Raw genomic sequence first — 19853 nt, 5'->3', positions numbered from 1 at the left:
TATGCGGCGGGCAGTGCTTTTGGGGACGGGAGCGCTGCACCTCGTCCCTGCGCCGTCCCAGGGACCATCCCTTGGGCAGTGCCTGGACTGCCTCCCTGCGCGGGAGCGGGGCGGCCCGGGGCATCACGGCACCAACAAGAGTTCTTGTTTCTCTCTGTAAAAAAAGGAGATGGTTTCATAGCCTCAGCTCCACAAAAGATCAGTATGAAATCAGCTTGAAATTTTATCACTGCATGGAATAACTCGTAACAGGGTTTGTTTTTCTTTGCACTTCAACAGGAGCAACTTCTACGAGCGCTAGATTTCCGGAATGCGTTTTCTTCTCGCCCTTACTTGCCTTCACGTGTTATACCTCCGGAAAGAAAAAAGGTGGGAGTTAGCCGTGTAATGCTTTTGTACAACAAACTTCTCTAGCGGACTTAATATCATTTCACAGGCCGTGGAGATCTATTCAGTGCAGTTCGGCTAATCTTCGTCATCTTTCTTAAAACTGCCATTTAAATTAGGTTTTAACTCTTACTTAGCCCTCTGTTTATGCACTTCTTTGAAGCCAAACACTGAAGTTAGTTTCCTCCTACTAAGGGCAAGACCTAGGATTTTGTACATGTTACATTTTGGCAGTAGAAACTTTTCAGGGCGGTCACGGTCACAGTGCAACGGGAGGGTGTTTTCCGTGAGGGCGTCAGATCTTCCCATTGAAGTACCTGCGTGAAAATGCTGCTGAGGTCTGTGAGAGGAATGGGGCAAAGTGTCTCTCTGTGGGAATGGCTGCTCCAGGTCAGACTGAACATCCATCCAGAGACCAGTTTACCATTTATGGAAGTTTTGCTCCTGATCAGCATCTCTCTGGGTGTACCCACCAAAAATGAGGGCACAGCGTGGTGGGAATCTTAAAACAACTGATTAATCAGGCAAGTTTTAAAGCTTTTAGACTGACCCTTCATTAGTAACACACTTCATGCTGATGTTTAGCTGCCTAAAGTACTGTTGCTCAGTATCACTATATACTTAATTAAAAGACATCAGCCCTTACCAGTTATGCATTCTCTGCAAAGTACAGCAGCAAAGAGCTGATGGTCTGTTCTTAGGTGAGTGACTGGTGAGTCACTGGTGAGCGACTTCCACCTTCTCTCAGGCCTTGAAAGATCTTGGTCGTTTGGAGGTTGGCTGGGTTTCTAGACTGTTTTTAACTTACAGCATCCCTTGTGACTACCTGCTTCAGCATGCTGAAGAATAACTTTCCTAGGCCACAGCAAGAACCTTTCCGTGCTGGTTGGCTTCTCCCCCACAATCCTTTTTTGTTGCTTTGGTTTTTTCCCCCTCACTTTGAGAAAAACTCCTGCCTTTTTTAAAGCCAAAATAGTCTTTCTAGAACTCCTGAGATTGTCCTTCTCCAGCAATTTACTGTCAGTTAATTGTTCTGTGGCCTGTTACCAACCAGTGCCCATGTTTTCAAGGCCTTTGCTCTTTGCCACACTCCAGCAGTCCACCATAATAAAGTAAGAGTTCATTAAGCTAGCTCTCATAACAAGTTGCTAATGAGCCTGACAGGCCAGCCCGGGGCCTTGCACAGTTAACCTGAGACCTGTTACTACCAGTGACAATACTTTCATGGGCCACAGGGCACAAAAACACTTAGACTGCATTACTTGCCTTGTGCTTGAGCTCAAAACAACCCATTCCTGTGGTGTGCTTAGGCTCTCCTTTGGCCACTCCAACCACCCACATTTCTAGGACAGCTCCATGAGGGGGATCTTGTCAGTGTTCGGAACTGCAGCTAGTATTCAAAATGCAGGTTAACTGTGAATATATATTCAGTGATATCACTATGTGTTCAGTTTGTTCTTGTTCCATTCCTAGAATTTTCAAGCATTTCATACTGATTAAACTGCTGGTGAGCATTGAGTACGTTTTCATGGGAGTGAGAATTACAACACTGGGATCTTGGTTGGCAGCAGTCAGCTTGGAGCCCATTCTCCTATATAAAAAAAAATATATAACTATATATAGTTAGGATTGCCTTTCCCCATTTAGATCACATTATATTTATCTCAACTGAATTTTTATCTGCAGCCTCGTTGTCTGGTATTAATTATTTTTTTAGTGTCCTTTTGTAATTCTTCATCAAATTGACTGATAATCAGTATGAACAAGATAGTTCAGCCATTCTCTCCCATTTTTTAAAAAGCAGTTGGAAGCACAAATACATACATATATAACATAGTTATATTTGTGGACAGTTGTGGACTGTCAGTTGTACCTGGTCAGTTGCCCATGTACCTTACTAATTTATGACTGGATATTAAATTAAAATATTATTGCTAGATAGAACTCTTTAGTACGGGAGGAAGCAGATATGAAGATTAGATGTTTTGCTTCCTCTGAGTTCATACACGCAGATAAATATGGAGCAGCATTTCTTGCCATACATCACCTTGCTGAAGGACTGAATTAATTTAAATGTAAGTGCTCCTTTGCAGGTTCTGGAAGGCAGGTCATTTTTTATCTTGCTGTACATTCCAATCCTTTTTCTTGTATTAGATTCTTCTTAGTGATACCTTAGAAATTAAATGGCCTGACCCTGCTGCAGCTGATCTGACAAGATGTTTAGACAACGGCAGTGTGAAGATCTCATCTGTAGATGGCTGTGCTCACCTTTACTTGTCAGAATTGCAGCAAGAATTTACAGTGGAGTTCTTATGCAAAGTCAGCCAGTCATCTGCAGCATACTCATGCTCCTCTGAAAAGAACAGCAACTCTCAAAGCAGAGATCAGTGTGGAAAACCAAGTAAAAATTATGCTGCAGAAAAATCAAGAATAAACGGTAAGAATAAACATGTTTGTGCTGAAGGAAAATACCGGGAACCAACAAAACCAAAGGACAAAGGAGATGGAGATGGAGTCCCTTTGTTCCGCACAAATTGTTCTTCTGAATACACGTGGGTTACACAGCGCTGGACTATTTCCTCCTGCCCAGAAGAATGGAAATACCCTTTGTCCTTGGCACTAAAGTGCTGTAACTTACATACTGTGAAGAATGTAATGAAGACATATGAGAAAAACAGCTGTACAGCTGTTGAAAGTGACGTTTTAGCAGACCCTGAAACACATGAAACAGTTTCTCGTTTACCTACAGCTTTACCACTCAGCTGCAGAGCCCCACATTTACACAGGTAATTTAAGCTGTTTACTTTGTAGTTGTTAACATATGTTTTACAATTCTGCAGTTTGGAACTTCAACTTCTAGTGAAATAACTGAATCCTAGCTATAAAAAAAAAGTTTAAAATTACTATCAGTTGGGGGTTTTTTAGGAACTTCTTGAAACATGACATTGTAAAACCAACATTCTGTAACCTACTGTAGTGAAGCTATAGTAATTAGTTCAGAGAAAAAGTAAATTTTATTTTCTGACATGCTGTATGAACATGCAAAAGAAAAAGAGAATGTTGAAAAAAGAACTCAGGTTTTGTATTGAAAAAAGAACACAGGTTTTGTATTGGGTTGGCTTGGTTTTTCCTCTTCATTTTTGAAAAGATAATGCTTCTGAGGTGGGCCAGTGGCATATGCTGTCTGTCAGCATCACTAAAAATAATAATAAAAAAAAACCATTTGCAGGACTGAGAAGTTTAATTTGGTAACTAATGGGGATAATCAAGGAGTCAGAGGACTCTGAAAATATGCATCCCTTTTTCTTTTGAATAAGTGTGCATACATCAGTTCTAGTTACAGAAATTATTACCAGCACACACACACACACACAGAAAAACAACCAGCACATGGACTTAGTGACGCTTTCATTGCATTTTATACAGGTGGACTTTCTGTGACTTCTTTCAGAATGAAGATACGGAGAAGTATTCATTCCCTCAGCTAATTCATGTTGTGTGGTGCCAGGGTGTTTTCTACAGGTATGTAGGACGTAATTTGTGTTATCTGGAAGACTTTATTTGTATGGGAGTTAAACTTTAAATGTCTTACTTTGTCCCTTTCTCACTCTCTGAGAAATGGAACATAATCTTCATGTCAGAGTCTCTTTATTTCTTCTATTTGTTCACTGAACTTCACATTTTCTAGCACAGTGTATTACCAGGTCTGAATCTGAAATCATGTTTAAGTGATTATATGATTCCTTAAAGGTTTACTGGACAGCTGGACTTCCCACAGATTTCACTAATAATCATGGTACTTGGTTTCTTTGCAAATTATTTTTCTCCTTTTGGTGCTGAAAATTTCTTAGTTTATAAATGTTTATCTTGGTGGCCCAATTCACATGTTTCAGGCACTTCAGCTGTGGATTTTCCTGGCAAGTCACCTTGTCCATATGGTTAACAGAAAAAAAAAAAAAAAACCAACCAAAAAAACCCAACAAACCAAAACACAACAATAAGACTTTAAAATTGAAATTGCTACAACTGCTATTAGCATCTAAAAGTCTTTGATAAAAGTATTACTGGTGTTTAAACGTCTAAACTTTCTGCCTAGTGCTCTTCATTTTTCGTCAGTGTAATTCCTAAATTTTCAACTAATCTAAACCAAATGTTTAGCAGCACTTCAGAGCTTTTTTCTGAGAATCCCCATTTCCTTGGAAGTATGGTGAGTAGCCATACTTATTCTTACAAGTTCCACCTCCAAAGTCCAGGCATCTAACCAGAGTTGCAAAATTGGGTCATTAAATTGGTTTTAGGCTCAGAGATACCATATGATCACAACTTAAAAAACATTGATCTTTGTGAAAAACACACAGCTGCAGTGGAAATTAAGATCTTCAGATGGTTCAGGAATTGTTCAGTCTGGCTGTTTCCTGTGTACACTAGGTAGGGCTGGTCTACCAAGAAAGTTGGATTTTTCTTTTCGGGATCACCGTGTTTTGTGGTCAGTGGAATGAGAGGTGTTTACCTCAACACAAAAAAGCTTCCCTTAGCTTACTGAAATCCCATCCCCATGCACATGTGCAAACAAAGAGCCTGGTAATGCTAATCTTCTGTGTTAAAAGAAATTATTGGTACATTCTGCTGTTCGTCAAACAGTAGAAAATTTTCACATGTGAGTTGCTGTGTGTCTCTGCTTATTGTTTTCTTCAGGTGTACTAATCTGTTTTCCTTGTATAGTGACACAGCATTTCAAATAATTGCTTAAAATCTTGTTATTTTTCTTAGATTTATCCATGGTAAGACAAACATCACAGAAATTTATCCTGGTGATGACTCATTTTTCAAGTCAGAGGGAGCATTTTTGGGAAAATATTTCGTACGTTATACAATCCAAAAAGGAACAAAAAAGGTATAAAACTATTTAAAAACTAAAACTACTTAGAAGTATGTTTCAAACTCCTTCAAGTTAGCAGCTTCCTTAAGACATTTGGCTGTGCAGTGTGTAGTGAAGTCAACACTGGTAATTACTATAATGCCTCAATCAAGCCATCAGTCATACAAAAAGATAAGATTATTCCTTCTGTTTCAGAATTTATTGTTGTAAATTTTACACAATAAGAAAAATCTTCCTCATTTTAACATTTATTTTATCAAACTCAAAAGTAAGATTCTACAACAACCATTTCTCACTAATTTAGAAGTTTAGTCTTGAAGCCAGTGTATTGATTAGAGTTTAATCTCTTTGTACTTGGAAGTGTTTTCTACTAGAACCTAGAAGATGCAGGTTTTGTTCTGTCTTTGCTGTTCAGTGCTGGAGAAAGGATTTTGCCCCTCTGTGTCTGTCAAGTTCTACCAGAGGAGGGGTCCTCTCAAGTGCTAATGCAGCACCTTGTATTTTTAAAGCAGAATTAAGAATCAGATTTGTTCTCTTGGAACACAGGCTTTTACTTGTAGTCAAACATTGTCACTCAGTAATGAACTATAGTCTCCTCTCTGACTGTAAAGAAACTGAGTATTTGAATATTTCTTCACACAGACATAAGGTTAAGGATACACTTTTCAATGAGATATTTGTCTGTGTTCTCTGGCAGATTTAAATGTGATTATAGTTAGTTTCTGAGAAGTTAGAAATTTCATAACTTGCAAGATCTTAATGCTCTTTTCATGCTATGGCACCTGTAACTAACTCATCTTCTTTCTGCTCTTCACTGCAGGTGGAAGAAAAGATGTATTCAGTGAACAGCCTGCCTCCTGATGTGTCAGGAAATCCATACTCTATATCCTCAATTATTACTCAGGCAACCAAGTAACTGTACCCTTCTTACGTTAATTCCACTGACTTAGGAAGGACAGGAGTTAAAATTACACATAACACTTATTATTATGTTAAGTATAAAAATTAAAGGAAGTTATCTTAGCACTAAGGATGTATCTAAACTTTATAAAACAAAGGTTGCAAGTGCTTAGAAGACATAGTAGGAATGAAATGCTTAAATTTTTGTTCATTTTTTTTTCTCTTCTCAGAATACTTCAGTATTGCTGCAAAACAAAACTGTCATTAAATCATAATTATTATCTTTGCTGCTGGAAAGTGGTATGTAGCTGAAAATTTTTAAATCTTGCAGTGTTATAAGGATGATTATACAGGCTATAGGGAATAGGACTTAATCTAGAGGGAAGAATGTTGAATGTATCCTCACAGATCAGAAGGCATATATTTGGGAATCAGAAGCATGCATTTAAAAGTTATATTTAAGAAGCAATTGCATGATGAAGAGAGCTGGTTGTGATCCGGAAAAACAAGTTAATTAAAAATCTGGAACAGATACAGACAGTTTTAATGATGTAAATATCCTTTCTCCTCACATTTTTAATGCATTTTTTTGGTTCTAGGTACCTGAGGCAGATGGACGAGAAATGTTGCCAGTTTTGCTGCATGAAAAGGTTATTCCCAGTGTAGGAAGACTGGTTGTGTACTCAGATCATAAAGTCCATGCTGGATTTTGGGATGGGACAACCCTGACTATGGTTTGGGATTTCAGCTCTTCCTGTAGTGAGATCCAGGTAACTTGTAACTTAGAAGAAGGACTATTCCTAAAACTTTCCAGGAAAAAGTGTTACTAGGAAACTAATGAGGATACGAAACAAAAGTTCTGGTGCCTATAAAATACAAAAACAAGAAAGAATTAAATTCTACAGGTTTGGAGACATTTTTACACACTTTTAGAAATAATTTATTCTTGAATAGCACAAAGCAAGAGTTGGGGCTTTGCCAGGTGTTTTTCCTCTGCATTCGTCATAGCAGACAATACCAGATTCTATCCCTAGCAAAACAAAGACTTGCAAGTGTTAAAAGTGGATTGTTCGTAGATATTAAATTCTTAAATTGGCATATTATACTTGCTTTTTTTTTTCTTTGGACTGCAGCAGAAAATTAATATTTGATTTTTTTTTTTCTTCTAAGATAAATGAAGATGTAGGCTGGTGTAAGTTATCTACTCCTAATGGGCTACAGCAGCTAATACAGATAAGTCATCCTGGAGTCTATGAAAGGTATAAGCAACTGAAACAATTTAAATACAAAATGATTCTCTATAAATCCTCTTATATGAAAAAACCAGTATTTACTGACAATATACTGGTAGGGATGGAACAAACATGTAATGATATGACATCTTACTTTTGGCAAAGATTCAAGACCTGTATGACTCAGGGCCCATGCATGCTGTGATTCCATTATAATTGTTTATGGCAATGTCTTTTTAGAAAAATAACTAGAGCTGCAACTTGGCGTTTACTTCAGGGGATAAGAAAAAAAACCCAAAAGCATTTGTCCTATATAGAGCTGATATATAGAACTGCACAGCACTTTATCCAGTTTTTGCTTTATTACAGATACTGACCTCTGCCTGCAGATTGCTTTTTCTAATCTGTTTGCCCTAATTACAGCCTCATTATGGGAATCATCAGAAGTTTTCTGTGCTGTGTTTTAGCAAGCAGATATTCACAAACAAAAATTAACACTTGTACACTATTCATTGCAAATCATACAGCTTTGTTATAATTTACTGTATCTGTATAGGTCTAAATATCAAGAAGATTCTGGACAAAAAGTACGAATCAAAAAATGGCAAGGCAAGCTAGGAGAAAAAGCTGGATTTTGAATCATAGCTTTTTCTTTCACATCCAGGTGGATTCCTTAATGCCTTCAGTTTTTTGCTCAAATTAATGGAGTATATTTCTCATATAAATAACTACTTTTTTGTATTTTTGTATTAACATAGGTACATCAGAACAGCAATAGAATGGTGCAGAAGTTTGAATGAAATGAAAGAGATTCCTGAATATACTGCACACCCTATAACTCAAGAAAATTGGTATTCATCTTTATCCTAAATAATTGACTCTAAATAATGTTTAAAACAAAACTCAAAAATATTATAAGCTGTGAATTTTATATCTTGCATTTTCTAATGGTCAAAAATGAAAATTTATTTTAAAAGTCCATTTATTTTGTATATGGTTTCATATTTTTCATTCAGTGTTTAAAATATTAGGTGAGTTTCAGGTGAAGGTTGTTTCCTTGAGCTTTGCCTGTCTTACTTAAAAATCAGAATTATGGTGACTTTGTCAAAGGATAATTAATGTTACAAAGATAGTATCTTGGAAGGCAAAGATGGGATACCAGACTAAGAAAGTGTCTTTTAACAGAACATCAAGCAGTCCAAAACAGTACTTTAACCTGCTTAATGACACTTGTATCTCTTGCTGATGTACTTGTCCCTTTTAATACATGCTACTGACCAAAAATCTACTGACATCATCAGCAAACACATTGGGATATTAAAAATGTGCTAATTGAAATCAATTACAGTTGCAGTTGTTACTTAAATTGTAGCAGATTCAGCTGACACATTTTATAGCTGATGAAATTAAATTCTATCTATATTTATACATACTTACAGCAAAGAGACTATTCTTAGAGCAGAGACCCAATTTTTGGAAACACAAGTGATTGACAAAAGTCAGCCATTGAATAATGGTATCAAAGACAGAGAAAATGCTTTTTTTCACTTGGATTTTGCTGATCTAATTTTCAGTATTGCTGGAAACTGTTAAAAATTAAAATCTGAAGTAGAAAATATCCTTGAGAACCTTTTATGATACTAAATCATTTAATAGCCTTTATTTTCTTGGATAGGTCTGCTGATGCTGAGCTCGAAAAAATACAGAGATTTAATTGTATCCTTTTAAAATCTGTAAAGATTTTTTTCACTTTTATATTCTGATGTTCATCTGCATGTTCAAATATGCACTTTAGATCATCAAAGGCTCTCTATCCTGATCTTACCATCTTTTACTGTCTCACTTCTTAAAATTACCTCTTTTTCTTACTTACAATTTTTGTTTTATCACTTATCTTGTGGTAAAGATAAAAAACCAAACAAAAACAGTGTCTAAGTACAAAACTAAAATGAAAACTCACCAGAAAATAAAGCCCTTTTATGTGTATTGCGTAAGTTTTGCTAAGAGTCATCTGCTGATCTGTTCTTGAAAGAGGAATAACACAGTTGCCTTTGGGCTTGTTGTTGCAGTACAGTATCTTTCTGTTTATCAGCTACCTTAGTATTGTTCTATTTTGTTCAGCCAGCTCAAAATGTGTACTGTGCTGAATCTGCTTAAAGCCACTTTCTGTAACTGTCTTTAAGCCAGAACTGTTCAATTCTATTAGTATGAAAAGTGCATGCTGTTAAACTGCAGTGTAACACCTGTTTTCTTTTTAAAGTAACTCTTGGATAAATTGAAGTCTAAAAGACATTTTCCTATAAATGTTGTAGACATTTTAAGCAATACACACTTTTTCCTTTTTTAGCTGTATGTAATTACCATGCTACAAAATGTGAGACTTTGCAAGCAGAATGATGAATAGAAATGCTAATTTTTATTATAAGAAACTAATTTTTTTCTTTAGGAGGAAGAGTTTGAAATTCTTTCTTAACAAAGTAACACTAGTTTTATTAGACAATAGCAACATTTTGAGAAGGACATCTGCTGAAAAATCCAATCCATCTGGTATCACTGTCAGAAAAAATGAAAACAGGAGTGAGACGGAAGAACTCAGCGAAGGTTGCGTCTTGGAGGCTTTGGAAAAAACTTCTAAAGTCATTCAGGATATTGAATCTTTGCTTGCTGCTTCTGGGAAGTGAAGCCCACGGGCACATGAAGCCTGCAGGCACACGAAGCCCTGTGTTCTGTGTCTTCACCAGCTGTGCCTGAGCAGGCTCTGAGGGGAGAGAGGAATGAACGCTGAAGCCAGAGGCACAAGTGTATTCCTGGTCAAGTCTGCCAGGTGCCAGTGTAATATCATTTATAACGCCAGTGGTATATTTGGTATAGACAAAGAGAACAGCTGAGATAATAGAGCACTGCTGTGTAAATACATCAGGCCTGACCGGACAGTGCTGCTTTTAAATGTATGAATGTGTTTTCGAATGAACTTGATTGATGGATCGCTGCTGAAGTGACCAGGGTAGAGGTGGGAAGTTTTAACTGTAAAAACGTGCTTTTATTCAGATGCTTACACCAAGATAATACCGAATAAAATGTCTCCCAAACGCTCTTTTTTAGTAAATAAATACTAATTTCAGGGTAGGAGACACTTTTCTGCTGTGTGGTCTGTCAGTGGCTCACCATGTCTTTAGTGACAAAACACTAAACTCTCACCGTCGATTTCCCTCCCAGCACTTTAAGGAGCCAAAGCGCGAGCACCCAAACCCTGTACTTAATATTCCTGCAAACATTTCCCCCTCACAACCAAGCCCCGCTCCCCGGACCGGGCGGGGATGGGAGGAGACGAGGCGGGTCCGGGTCCCAGCCTGCTCCGCGGCCACGCATGCTTCCTAACCGGCTCCCTGTGGCTTTTCCTGGCCTTCTGCCTGAGGTGCTTCCCAGCCTGCTCCGGGCTCCGGGCCCCTCACCCGCCGAGGCCCCGCGCTTCCCCTCACGCTCCTGCCGATCTCGGGTTTCCAGGTTAATTTTCTGTTCGGTGTCATTTAGTTTGTTCTTCAGCATCTTGGTAAAATCCTACCGCTTCCTTCTGGGCTTTTGTCCTCTCCAACCCCAAAAATGCACTATAAATATCTGGACTAAAAATATTTGCATGATCACCACAACAATGCATTATAATTATCTGGCCCAAAAATATTTGCATTATCACTCCAATAATGTGTTATAAGTACCTGACCCAAAAATGCTGGCACTGGTCAGTTCTTCACCGGTAGTCTTAGGCTGGGATCTCCTTTTCCATGAGATCGTATGCTAGAGGTTTGAGCTGGTGTCTTAATTCTGCTCCATGCAGTTTTTAATATAAATAAACATCCAATATCAAATAATGAGGGGTTTAGGAGATTATAGCGTTGTAAGGGATTACAGTCTTTTAACTCCTTGTGTAGAATGCATAATTCTGTTATTTGGCAAGGTGGTGGTCAGTTGTAGGACCTGATGATCTCAGATGTCTTGTCCAACCTAATTGATTCTGTGATTCTGTAATTTTATGCATTAAATTCCTATACATATTTGCATACCGGAAAACACTGGGCAAAACCGTGGCAAAAATTATGTTGGGCAATATTTCTATGTGGTAATTTTAGCCACTGGATTTTTGTTTTCCTCATACACCATGGCCTCTTAGTGTCAGCTGTTTTCCCAAGAGTATATTTACAGTTTTGATCTAAATATCTTCTTGTGTCAGTAATTTAAAGTGTTAACTATGCATTCATTAAAATTATCATGATGATATCCTTAAATTAAATTAAGCATATCCACAAAATTGCGTTTTGAGACTATAGACAGAGATTGTGCTTAGTTCTTTATCTCATGTAAGAATGACATGGGAAACCACAACTCTACGCAGGATTACTCTATCAGCTGTTGTGTTTTATGTAAAACCAACCTAGAACTTCCCTTCAGGATGTTAACTGGACCGACCACACAGCAGTTTTTAAGCATTCTTGTGTGAATTTTTCCCCACTTTCCTGTTCTAACAAGAATGTAAGATCCACAACTGCTTTCTGAGATTTATAGGCTGGAAAATTTAGGCTTTATTGTGATATTTTGTAAACAGTCTGAAAAGCATCATTTTTCACAGGAAAAAAGTTTCTAGTTTTACATTAAAATTTGTAATTTCAGAGATTATTTTGGTTGAACACAGTTTTGCTTTTTCTGGTCTGACTTCACTCTTGATCTGCAGAATATTTCTAGGTAATGCTGTTGTACCTGGGAATGTGATACGATTTTTGCACAGGTGGCACTCACTTTTGTCTAAAAGGGAGGCTGGGACAGGCTGTTTAAAAACAACAGTTGGACATGGCTCTTGACTGCAGTCAACCTGAAGCCAGTTCTGCAGCCTGTTCTTCATTCTGGCTCAAAGAACACATGTTAATACTACCCGTAGTGAAAGTATAAGCCTAAAACAGAACTGACACAGACTTCTGTTGCTGTATTAATTTCTAGATCTCTCTTTATCTATTCCAAGGTCACCGAGTGATGGGGTGGAATTAATAAAGAAAGCCCTGAATGGGACTCATAAATGTTTCATTAGGTGGGAATCTTCCAGGCACAAGAAGAAATCTGTAAAAATGGATTGCTCTATCTGTTGAAGTGCAATTACTCATTGGTACTGTTCTTTTTGAACTTTGTATTTTATTATCTTTTAGTTATTATCATGTTCCATTTTTATTTCTGCTCTTACCTTGTTTTATGGTCTTTTTTTCTGCTTTCTTTTACAGAGCTTCAAAGTGCTAGCTGAAGTTGCCTTTAGCTCAATTATATTTTTTTTACAAATTAGTTAAATATATGTTTATTCTTTCTGAATTGTTTTACTGTTGTTCATATTTCATGTATGCTGTTTTGCATAGTATCAGTGCTTACTGGTGCCTGGTTTGGTTTTATTTAGGATGGAACAAATGGTGTTTGGTATTTCCTGCACTGGACTGGGCACACTGGATTCAGAAAGCACGGAGGCTCAACACTGAGGCATAGACCACATTTCCTACTGGAGTAAGACACCTGCAATGGGAAAAAAAATGTTCTCCTAGTCCCAGGGAAAGTTTGATTCTGAATACTGGTGTGCTTTTTAAAGGTATGTTGCTACATCGCCTCTTCACAAGTTGGATTGTTACACAGTTTTTATGGTAATTTTAAATGAAATCCAGTCTGACATGATGGCCATATAGAAGAAACATTTGTGACGAGATTGCCATTTTTTCCTTAAAATGGAATTTATTCATCAATGTCCCGTGTAATGGAAGGTCACCCGCCAGAAAACAGCACTTCCATTGTTTCAGGAAATACTTTGTTTCTACACATTCATTCCGAAGAGGCACAGTCACAGTTAACAGACTCTAAACTTGACCCACTTTTTTCATCTCTGTGCAAAGTCCATGTATTATTCATGATTTCTTCTCTTTTACTTTTTTAAATGTTTTCCAAATAAATGATTCAGTGGGCTTTTTTTTTTCCTACAGAGATGCCAGTAGTTCTGTCTTGTGGATAATTCTACAATAAGCAGGTGTGTAAATAATCTGGAAGAAACACTCATAACTTGTGAGACTTATAATCAATAATCAGTTTAAAATCATAAATTGTTATGTGTCAGCTTAGGAAGTCTAATACACTCAAAAAAGGCCCTACGGATTAAGGATTTACCTAATAAAGAAGGGTTGTCAAGATTTAATGTATTGCACAAGAATGGCAAACTCGTGGGAAGAATCCATTTTTAGGCAGGATATAGGCTTTAAAACTGTGGTCTGTCCCTACAGCTCCCCAAAAAGACTAGCATAACAGCTGGGACAGTTAGAACTTACCTTGCAAAAAGAGGAGAGTTATGAGGGTAATGTGGCAGACAATAGATAAGTCCTGAAAGTAACAGCAGACTTTTCTACTGGAGCACATGCTAAGGAAAAGCTTAGGTAGCTTTACTCTGTAAGGAGGTGGTTTTGGTTACTTTGGTTGACTAAATGATTGTTGCCTTTGTGTTTATTATAAATAGGGAAGATGTTTTAGTAGGTTTGGTTTTCTTAAGGCTTATTCTATGTTCCAGTCTCCAAACTAAACAAGGTGTTGCTCAGGAGAGGGTGCCAGGGGAATAATTCATATGTTGGCAAAGAATGTAAATTAAAATAGTGCTTTGGATTATAGATTAAAAACTCAGTTTTAACAGTTATTGTATGAAGAGGTCTGGGATTTTCAGCATCAGTCCTAAGAATCCTCCAAATTGAATCTTCTTTTATTATTACAGTGTAAAGTATTCATTGGATTAAGTCATGTCTTTAAGATCAGAAGGAATCTTGAAGCATATTCAGTGTATCATTCTAGATATATTTCAAGTAATTTTGTAATATTTAACATTTCAGTAAGTGGAATTAGAGCTCTCCATGTTCCTTATGCTGATTCTAATTAAACAGGGCAGGTGTTTTAATTCAGAGCCGTAGTGTTCAAGTCAATAAATCAGCTTAATTGACATAAAAAATTCCCTGGGAATGTTAAATGCAAACACTGAATTTGGGTTCTTAATGCCCAGTGGTAGCTGTCATAGCAAATGCTTTGTGCGAATGGATTTTCTTTGTTTAATAATTTTCTTTCTGATCTGTGATATTTACAGAACAGCTGACGATACAAAGGACAATGCACAGTGTGTGTCCTGATGACGTTTTGTGTGCTGTGACTTGATTTTTGTCATGGCATCTGAGACTGAAAAGGCCCACGCTCTTCTCCAGACTTTCAGTACAGCCTCAGTTATTTCCAGTCTAGGTTTGGGAATATTCTGCTTTGTAGCAGACAGACTTCTGCAGTTTTCCTTCATTCAGCAAAATGACTGGCTCCGAGCCTTATCTGATAATGCGGTGCATGGTATACTGGGAATGTGGTCCTGGGCTATAGTGATTGGACTCAGGAAGAAAAGTGACTTCAGTGAGGTCACCCTGGCTGGCTTCCTTGCCTCTGTCATTGATGTGGACCACTTCTTTCTTGCTGGATCCCTGTCGTTAAAGGTAAGTCAGTAGATCGGTAATTTGTTAAATTTCGTTATCACAGTTTACTTCATTGTTCTTCTACCATGTCCTAGACAAAAAAAGTTCCATTGATAATTTAATTAAATACATTTAATAGCTATACAAGAATTATGTTTATATGCAGTTGTTACGATTTTAAAAGCCATAAAAATATTTTACATCTACTGTTAAGTTTCTGCTACTTAGAAGGAAAAAAAGGAGTTTTGCACATATACATGCTATTCTAAGTGTATCACATAGTTGCTTTGTTATCCAGCTTAAAAGAGTTAAGTGCTGCCTTGCACACTTCTGTGGATGAAGTGGATTATTCCATTTCTCTTTACAGTAAGGGTTAGAAATACCTGAAATGTGGGGTAGAAATATGTGAAACATAGATGATAAAGCTTCCATTTCATTTCATCAGTGTTTCTGAGTAATACATTAGTTTTAGCCAGCCCTAAATATTTCTCCCATGAACAAGCTATATGTGAGCTGTCACCTTTAAAAAGTGAGGTTGAAAAAAAATCTAAACAAGCAAAAAAATAGTAGGAAAGCAAGCATCAGCTTATTAATAAAAGTAAAAAGGTGAATTGGCTCCTGTTAAGGAGTGAATGGATCATCATCCATTTGCAGAACTGCTTGTTATGAGACAGTTTCTCACATTACCAGATTATGGCACTCTTTTTCAGTAGTTTTCCTCCTCTAGTTTGCTCATAATACTATTACACTGTTGATAGGGCACTTTCATATAGCTCAAAGAGGAAGGATGGAAGGGACAGAGGGAGAAAGGAAAGGAAAGGAAAGGAAAGGAAAGGAAAGGAAAGGAAAGGAAAGGAAAGGAAAGGAAAGGAAAGGAAAGGAAAGGAAAGGAAAGGAAAGGAAAGGAAAGGAAAGGAAAGGAAAGGAAAGGAAAGGAAAGGAAAGGAAAGGAAAGGAAAGGAAAGGAAAGGAAAGGAAAGGAAAGGAAAGGAAAGGAAAGGAAAGGAAAGGAAAGGAAAGGAAAGGAAAGGAAAGGAAAGGAAAGGAAAGGAAAGGAAAGGAAAGGAAAGGAAAGGAAAGGAAAGGAAAGGAAAGGAAAGGAAAGGAAAGGAAAGGAAAGGAGGAAAAGGGAAAAGGAAAAGGAAAGGGAAAAGGAAAAGGAAAAGGAAAGGGAAAAGGAAAAGGAAAAGGAAAAGGAAAGGAAAAGAAATCCTGTTCTTTATATTCATGTAAGTAAGGAAGAAAAATGGTGTACCAATTTTTTAAAAATATTTCGGTGACGTCTAAGTGCAATAAGCAAATATTGCTTATAGTTGAGATGTAAAAATCAGATTTCCAATGGAAAAATATTTTTTGTTTACAGTATCACTATTTATTGTAGAGAAAAGATGCCTTTTATTTGTGCTTTTCTTCAGTTTTCCCCTCTTGGCTGAGGAGAAAGGGAAGAATCAGGTCCCTCGACCTACTGGCCACATTCCTGATGCAGCCCAGGATACCACTGTCCATCTTTGGCACATGGACAGTCAGACACCAGCATGTCCTGGTGCCTGGCATCATTATTTCCTAGGTAGTCTGTAGTTCTCCTCTTTTCTGTACTTCCTCCATGGAGAAATACTTACTGTACAATTACAAAGCTATATAAAGAAAAGGAAGGTTAGCTTGGTTGATTAATGGGTCCTATAATATTATTACTGAATAACAATATGGAATAGAATATAAATTTCTAATTATTCTCATTTGTTTTTCCTTATTTTAAAATCACTGAATGTAATTAAATGATTAGCTAGCTATTAGAAAGTATTAACATTTTATTGCTGCTTTTTCATGCATTTGAGATGATTACCAGTATTTTTCTTAATTATGACCACTAGATGTCAGACTTCACCGATGCCTGTTTGAAAAGTTGACTATTAAATTATATCCATGGAACTGGGAGGTGACCTGCCTCTTGGCAGTGAGGCAAGGTTAAATATACTTACACGTTTCATGATGGGGAATGTTTGTGTAGCCTAGCCTATCCCTACAATGTGAAACCAAGTAAATTTTCATAATTTTGTCACTTAATTTGTAACTGTTGTTTCAGTTCCCAAGCAGGTAGCATTTCATTTTCTAATCCAGCCTGAAGTATTGTTGTTGACAGTTAGATCTAGTTTTCTTATTCTTTGAGGTTTTTTTGCAAAAGACAGCTTATTTCTGTGCTCACCCCAAAATTGTTTTTCAAATCAGAAGCACAAAACACAGCAGGTAGAATCATAGCCCTTTTAGTAGCCAAATGTACTTAGCTGAGGTAAGGAGAAGACAAGATGCCCAAAGGCTTTTTCAAAGTGAATTGCCTACCAGTTCCTTTCCTTTCCACATATTAACTGGGCTAATAAAGGAAATAATCCAGTGTAGGTCTCTTTACTCTTAGAGTAAAAACATCATTACAACTTGCAAAGTTGTATTCTTTACAAAAACTCTCTTCTCAACTAAATAACTTTCAAAAAAAAACAAATCTTAGGAGAATAAATTTATGTTTTCTAAACCTCATACTATTTTTCTCCTCCCCTCTGTATTGCTTTTTTGCCTAAATTACCTTTAAAGGGTACTGTCCAAAACCATGAGTAGTATTTTAGGTGAGACTTCATTTGAGCCAAATACCATAGATTCATTCCTTTCAGTGGCACAAAAATACAGTGCTTCTGTCCTTTTAAAAATAAAAAGTAGTGTATTACATGTTCTACATCTTCTTGAAGTGCCATCAGAGTCCCTTTGGTTTGTGATGTAATGTAATCCCCATAAACTTCTCTTCTGTGTGCTGTCTGGCCAGCTAGATCTGATAGTAATGTGTGATTTTTCTTTCCTTGGCTTAATATGATGTGCCTCTCAGTTTCATGGCATAATTTCAGGCTGTCACCTATGTAATTTATTACTTTGTGGGATACTTCTTTACTATGTATTTGGTAGTTACAGTCCCTTTCTTCATCTTTAAATTGCATGATTCAGCTTACCTGCTTTAAGAGCCCACCATGTTTGCTGCTTTTGCAACACATTACGAAGTAACTAATAAATTAGTATGTCTAATTAAGTAACCACACCACTATTACTAATTTGTACCAATAGTATTTTTCACATTACTGTACACAATTACCTATAAAGCTCGTTATCATCACTTTTAAATCTGATGATGGATTATTTTTTATGGAGTAACCTTTTTATGCAGCACAAGGCAGCGCTATGTTCTACCTCCAATTGCTACCTTCACACTACTTCTTGTCTGTTTTACATGGTCATGATTATTTTTCTGCAGTATTCAGGGTAAATAGTCACCTGTGGTATTTATATATTTGCTCTGATAAATACTTCTGTACCAAGTGCCATGTGATCTGACCTTTTGCCCACATTATTTTTGCAACCAGTATGAAGTCTACAATGACTTCATACTTGGAATTTGTAGTTCTTTGTGTTCCATGTAGTTTTTACTGTGCACGTAAGTGTAGAAGAATCTGTCTCACTGACAGATCTAAAGGTGGTAGTTCCTACAGCCTGTCATCAGTCAAGAGTGCAGATATGACATGATGGGCTGCTCCCAGACTCCACCAGGATTGTAGCCCAGACACTCATGTTGCAGAGCAGACATGCAGAAATTGCTGTCTTGCTACTAAAGACTCGCCAAATTCTAGAAGTGTAGTAAAGGCAGTCGGTGGCAAACATACATAACACTGCTGGGAAATGTGCTGTCCATGACTGACCTGGGCTGCACAGGAGCATTTCTAGAACTGGAGAATAAACTTTGCACAAGCACAATTAATATAGAATTTAATATGTTACTATATTGTTAATATTACTACTATAATATATGTTACATTGCATATGTTAGTATAAACTAAAGACTTCAGGCTTGTGAGGCACTGTAGAGTATGAGTGAGGGAGCATCTGTTGTTACATAACATCCATGGTGTCACCATGAGCGTTAAAGCAGATAATTTGCGTGGGTTCTCCTGCATGCAGTTATTGTCTCCTGTCTCCAGCTGCTCATTGTAGTGAGAGAGGCTGGAGGAGCAGCAACTTCAAGATGATCTTCACCTGACTGAACACATAGGCAAATGGAAAAGGTTATTTGCAAATAAATTCTGTTTGCAGCTTTTTCCAGGAGGTTTAAAGCGAAAAAGCTTGTACCTTTTTTTTTTTGTTGTTTGTTTTTTTTAAGATCTGGTGATCTCTAAAGGCAAACAAATTTGCCTGTTAGGAAGAAGAGAGTATAGCAGCTTATATTATCAAACAGAACTGTCTGTCTCTAGGGCTTGGCAACTCAAGGATGTAAGTGTTCTTTTAGTCATAGAATGTAAAACAGGAAGCAGGCTGTTCTTCCCTCAGACCTTGGGCAACAGCATATCAGAAATTTTATGGCTGTATTGCAATTACAGAATAGGACTTTCTCTTGCTAAAATTGAGCACACAGGTTTGCTATATGAACAACCCTGCCATCTAAAATTTGTATGAAAAGAATTTAAGCATCACCTTGGCACTAATACTGATAAACTGTGTACATAAGTAACATTAAAATTTTCCTTACTCACAGTGTTGCTGTTGGCACCTAACCTTAATAGGCCAGAGGGAAAAGACTAATTTAGACATTGCTACTGGCTTTTTTCAAAATGCAGAAATAGAGACCAGTCAATAGATTATCTGCTGAAACATATCACTATCCAGGTTTTTTCAAAATTAGGTTAGTATGTACTTTTGAGGCTCTTGTTGACAGTAACAAAAATCTGACTAGGGCAGGTGATAAAACACTTTCACCATCACAAGATTTTTCTACTTTAATCTGTGAACAATTACAGCAGCTGATGAGGGGTCAGTATCTCTGACCGAGGAAGCTGTGACCGGTCCGGAGAGATGGTCCCAAGAGAGATCGTCTTCCCGAGGCCCGGTGTCTTCCCTCAGCTGCTGGCAGGAGGGCCCGTGCAGAAG

General features: G+C 37.3%; 2 protein-coding genes across 2 annotated transcripts in view; both read left to right on the top strand.

The window, feature by feature from the left end:
• The window catches only part of CUNH5orf34 (chromosome unknown C5orf34 homolog), an 11195-nt gene extending 668 nt beyond the window's left edge, over window positions 1-10527 (top strand). The window contains exons 3-12 of the mRNA XM_017730193.1: window positions 253-369; window positions 2542-3173; window positions 3814-3909; window positions 5158-5281; window positions 6087-6178; window positions 6397-6466; window positions 6766-6936; window positions 7337-7425; window positions 8157-8249; window positions 9845-10527. Of these exons, the coding sequence (XP_017585682.1) occupies window positions 253-369; window positions 2542-3173; window positions 3814-3909; window positions 5158-5281; window positions 6087-6178; window positions 6397-6466; window positions 6766-6936; window positions 7337-7425; window positions 8157-8249; window positions 9845-10079 (1719 nt within the window). The 3' untranslated portion in view covers window positions 10080-10527. The remainder of the gene's footprint in view (window positions 1-252; window positions 370-2541; window positions 3174-3813; window positions 3910-5157; window positions 5282-6086; window positions 6179-6396; window positions 6467-6765; window positions 6937-7336; window positions 7426-8156; window positions 8250-9844) is intronic.
• Window positions 10528-10957: 430 nt separating this feature from the next.
• TMEM267 (transmembrane protein 267) overlaps window positions 10958-19853 on the top strand; it is a 14550-nt gene continuing 5654 nt past the window's right edge. Inside the window, exons 1-4 of the mRNA XM_008630630.2 lie at window positions 10958-12547; window positions 12827-13012; window positions 13398-13441; window positions 14534-14921. Coding sequence (XP_008628852.1) covers window positions 14610-14921 — 312 coding nt within the window. The 5' untranslated portion in view covers window positions 10958-12547; window positions 12827-13012; window positions 13398-13441; window positions 14534-14609. The remainder of the gene's footprint in view (window positions 12548-12826; window positions 13013-13397; window positions 13442-14533; window positions 14922-19853) is intronic.

This window comes from Corvus brachyrhynchos, unplaced genomic scaffold, assembly GCF_000691975.1.
Source record: "Corvus brachyrhynchos isolate BGI_N302 unplaced genomic scaffold, ASM69197v1 scaffold42, whole genome shotgun sequence".
Taxonomy (NCBI): Eukaryota; Metazoa; Chordata; class Aves; order Passeriformes; family Corvidae; genus Corvus; species Corvus brachyrhynchos.
The sequence above is the reverse complement of the archived record's forward strand: the minus strand, read 5'-3'. Positions and strand labels throughout refer to the sequence as shown.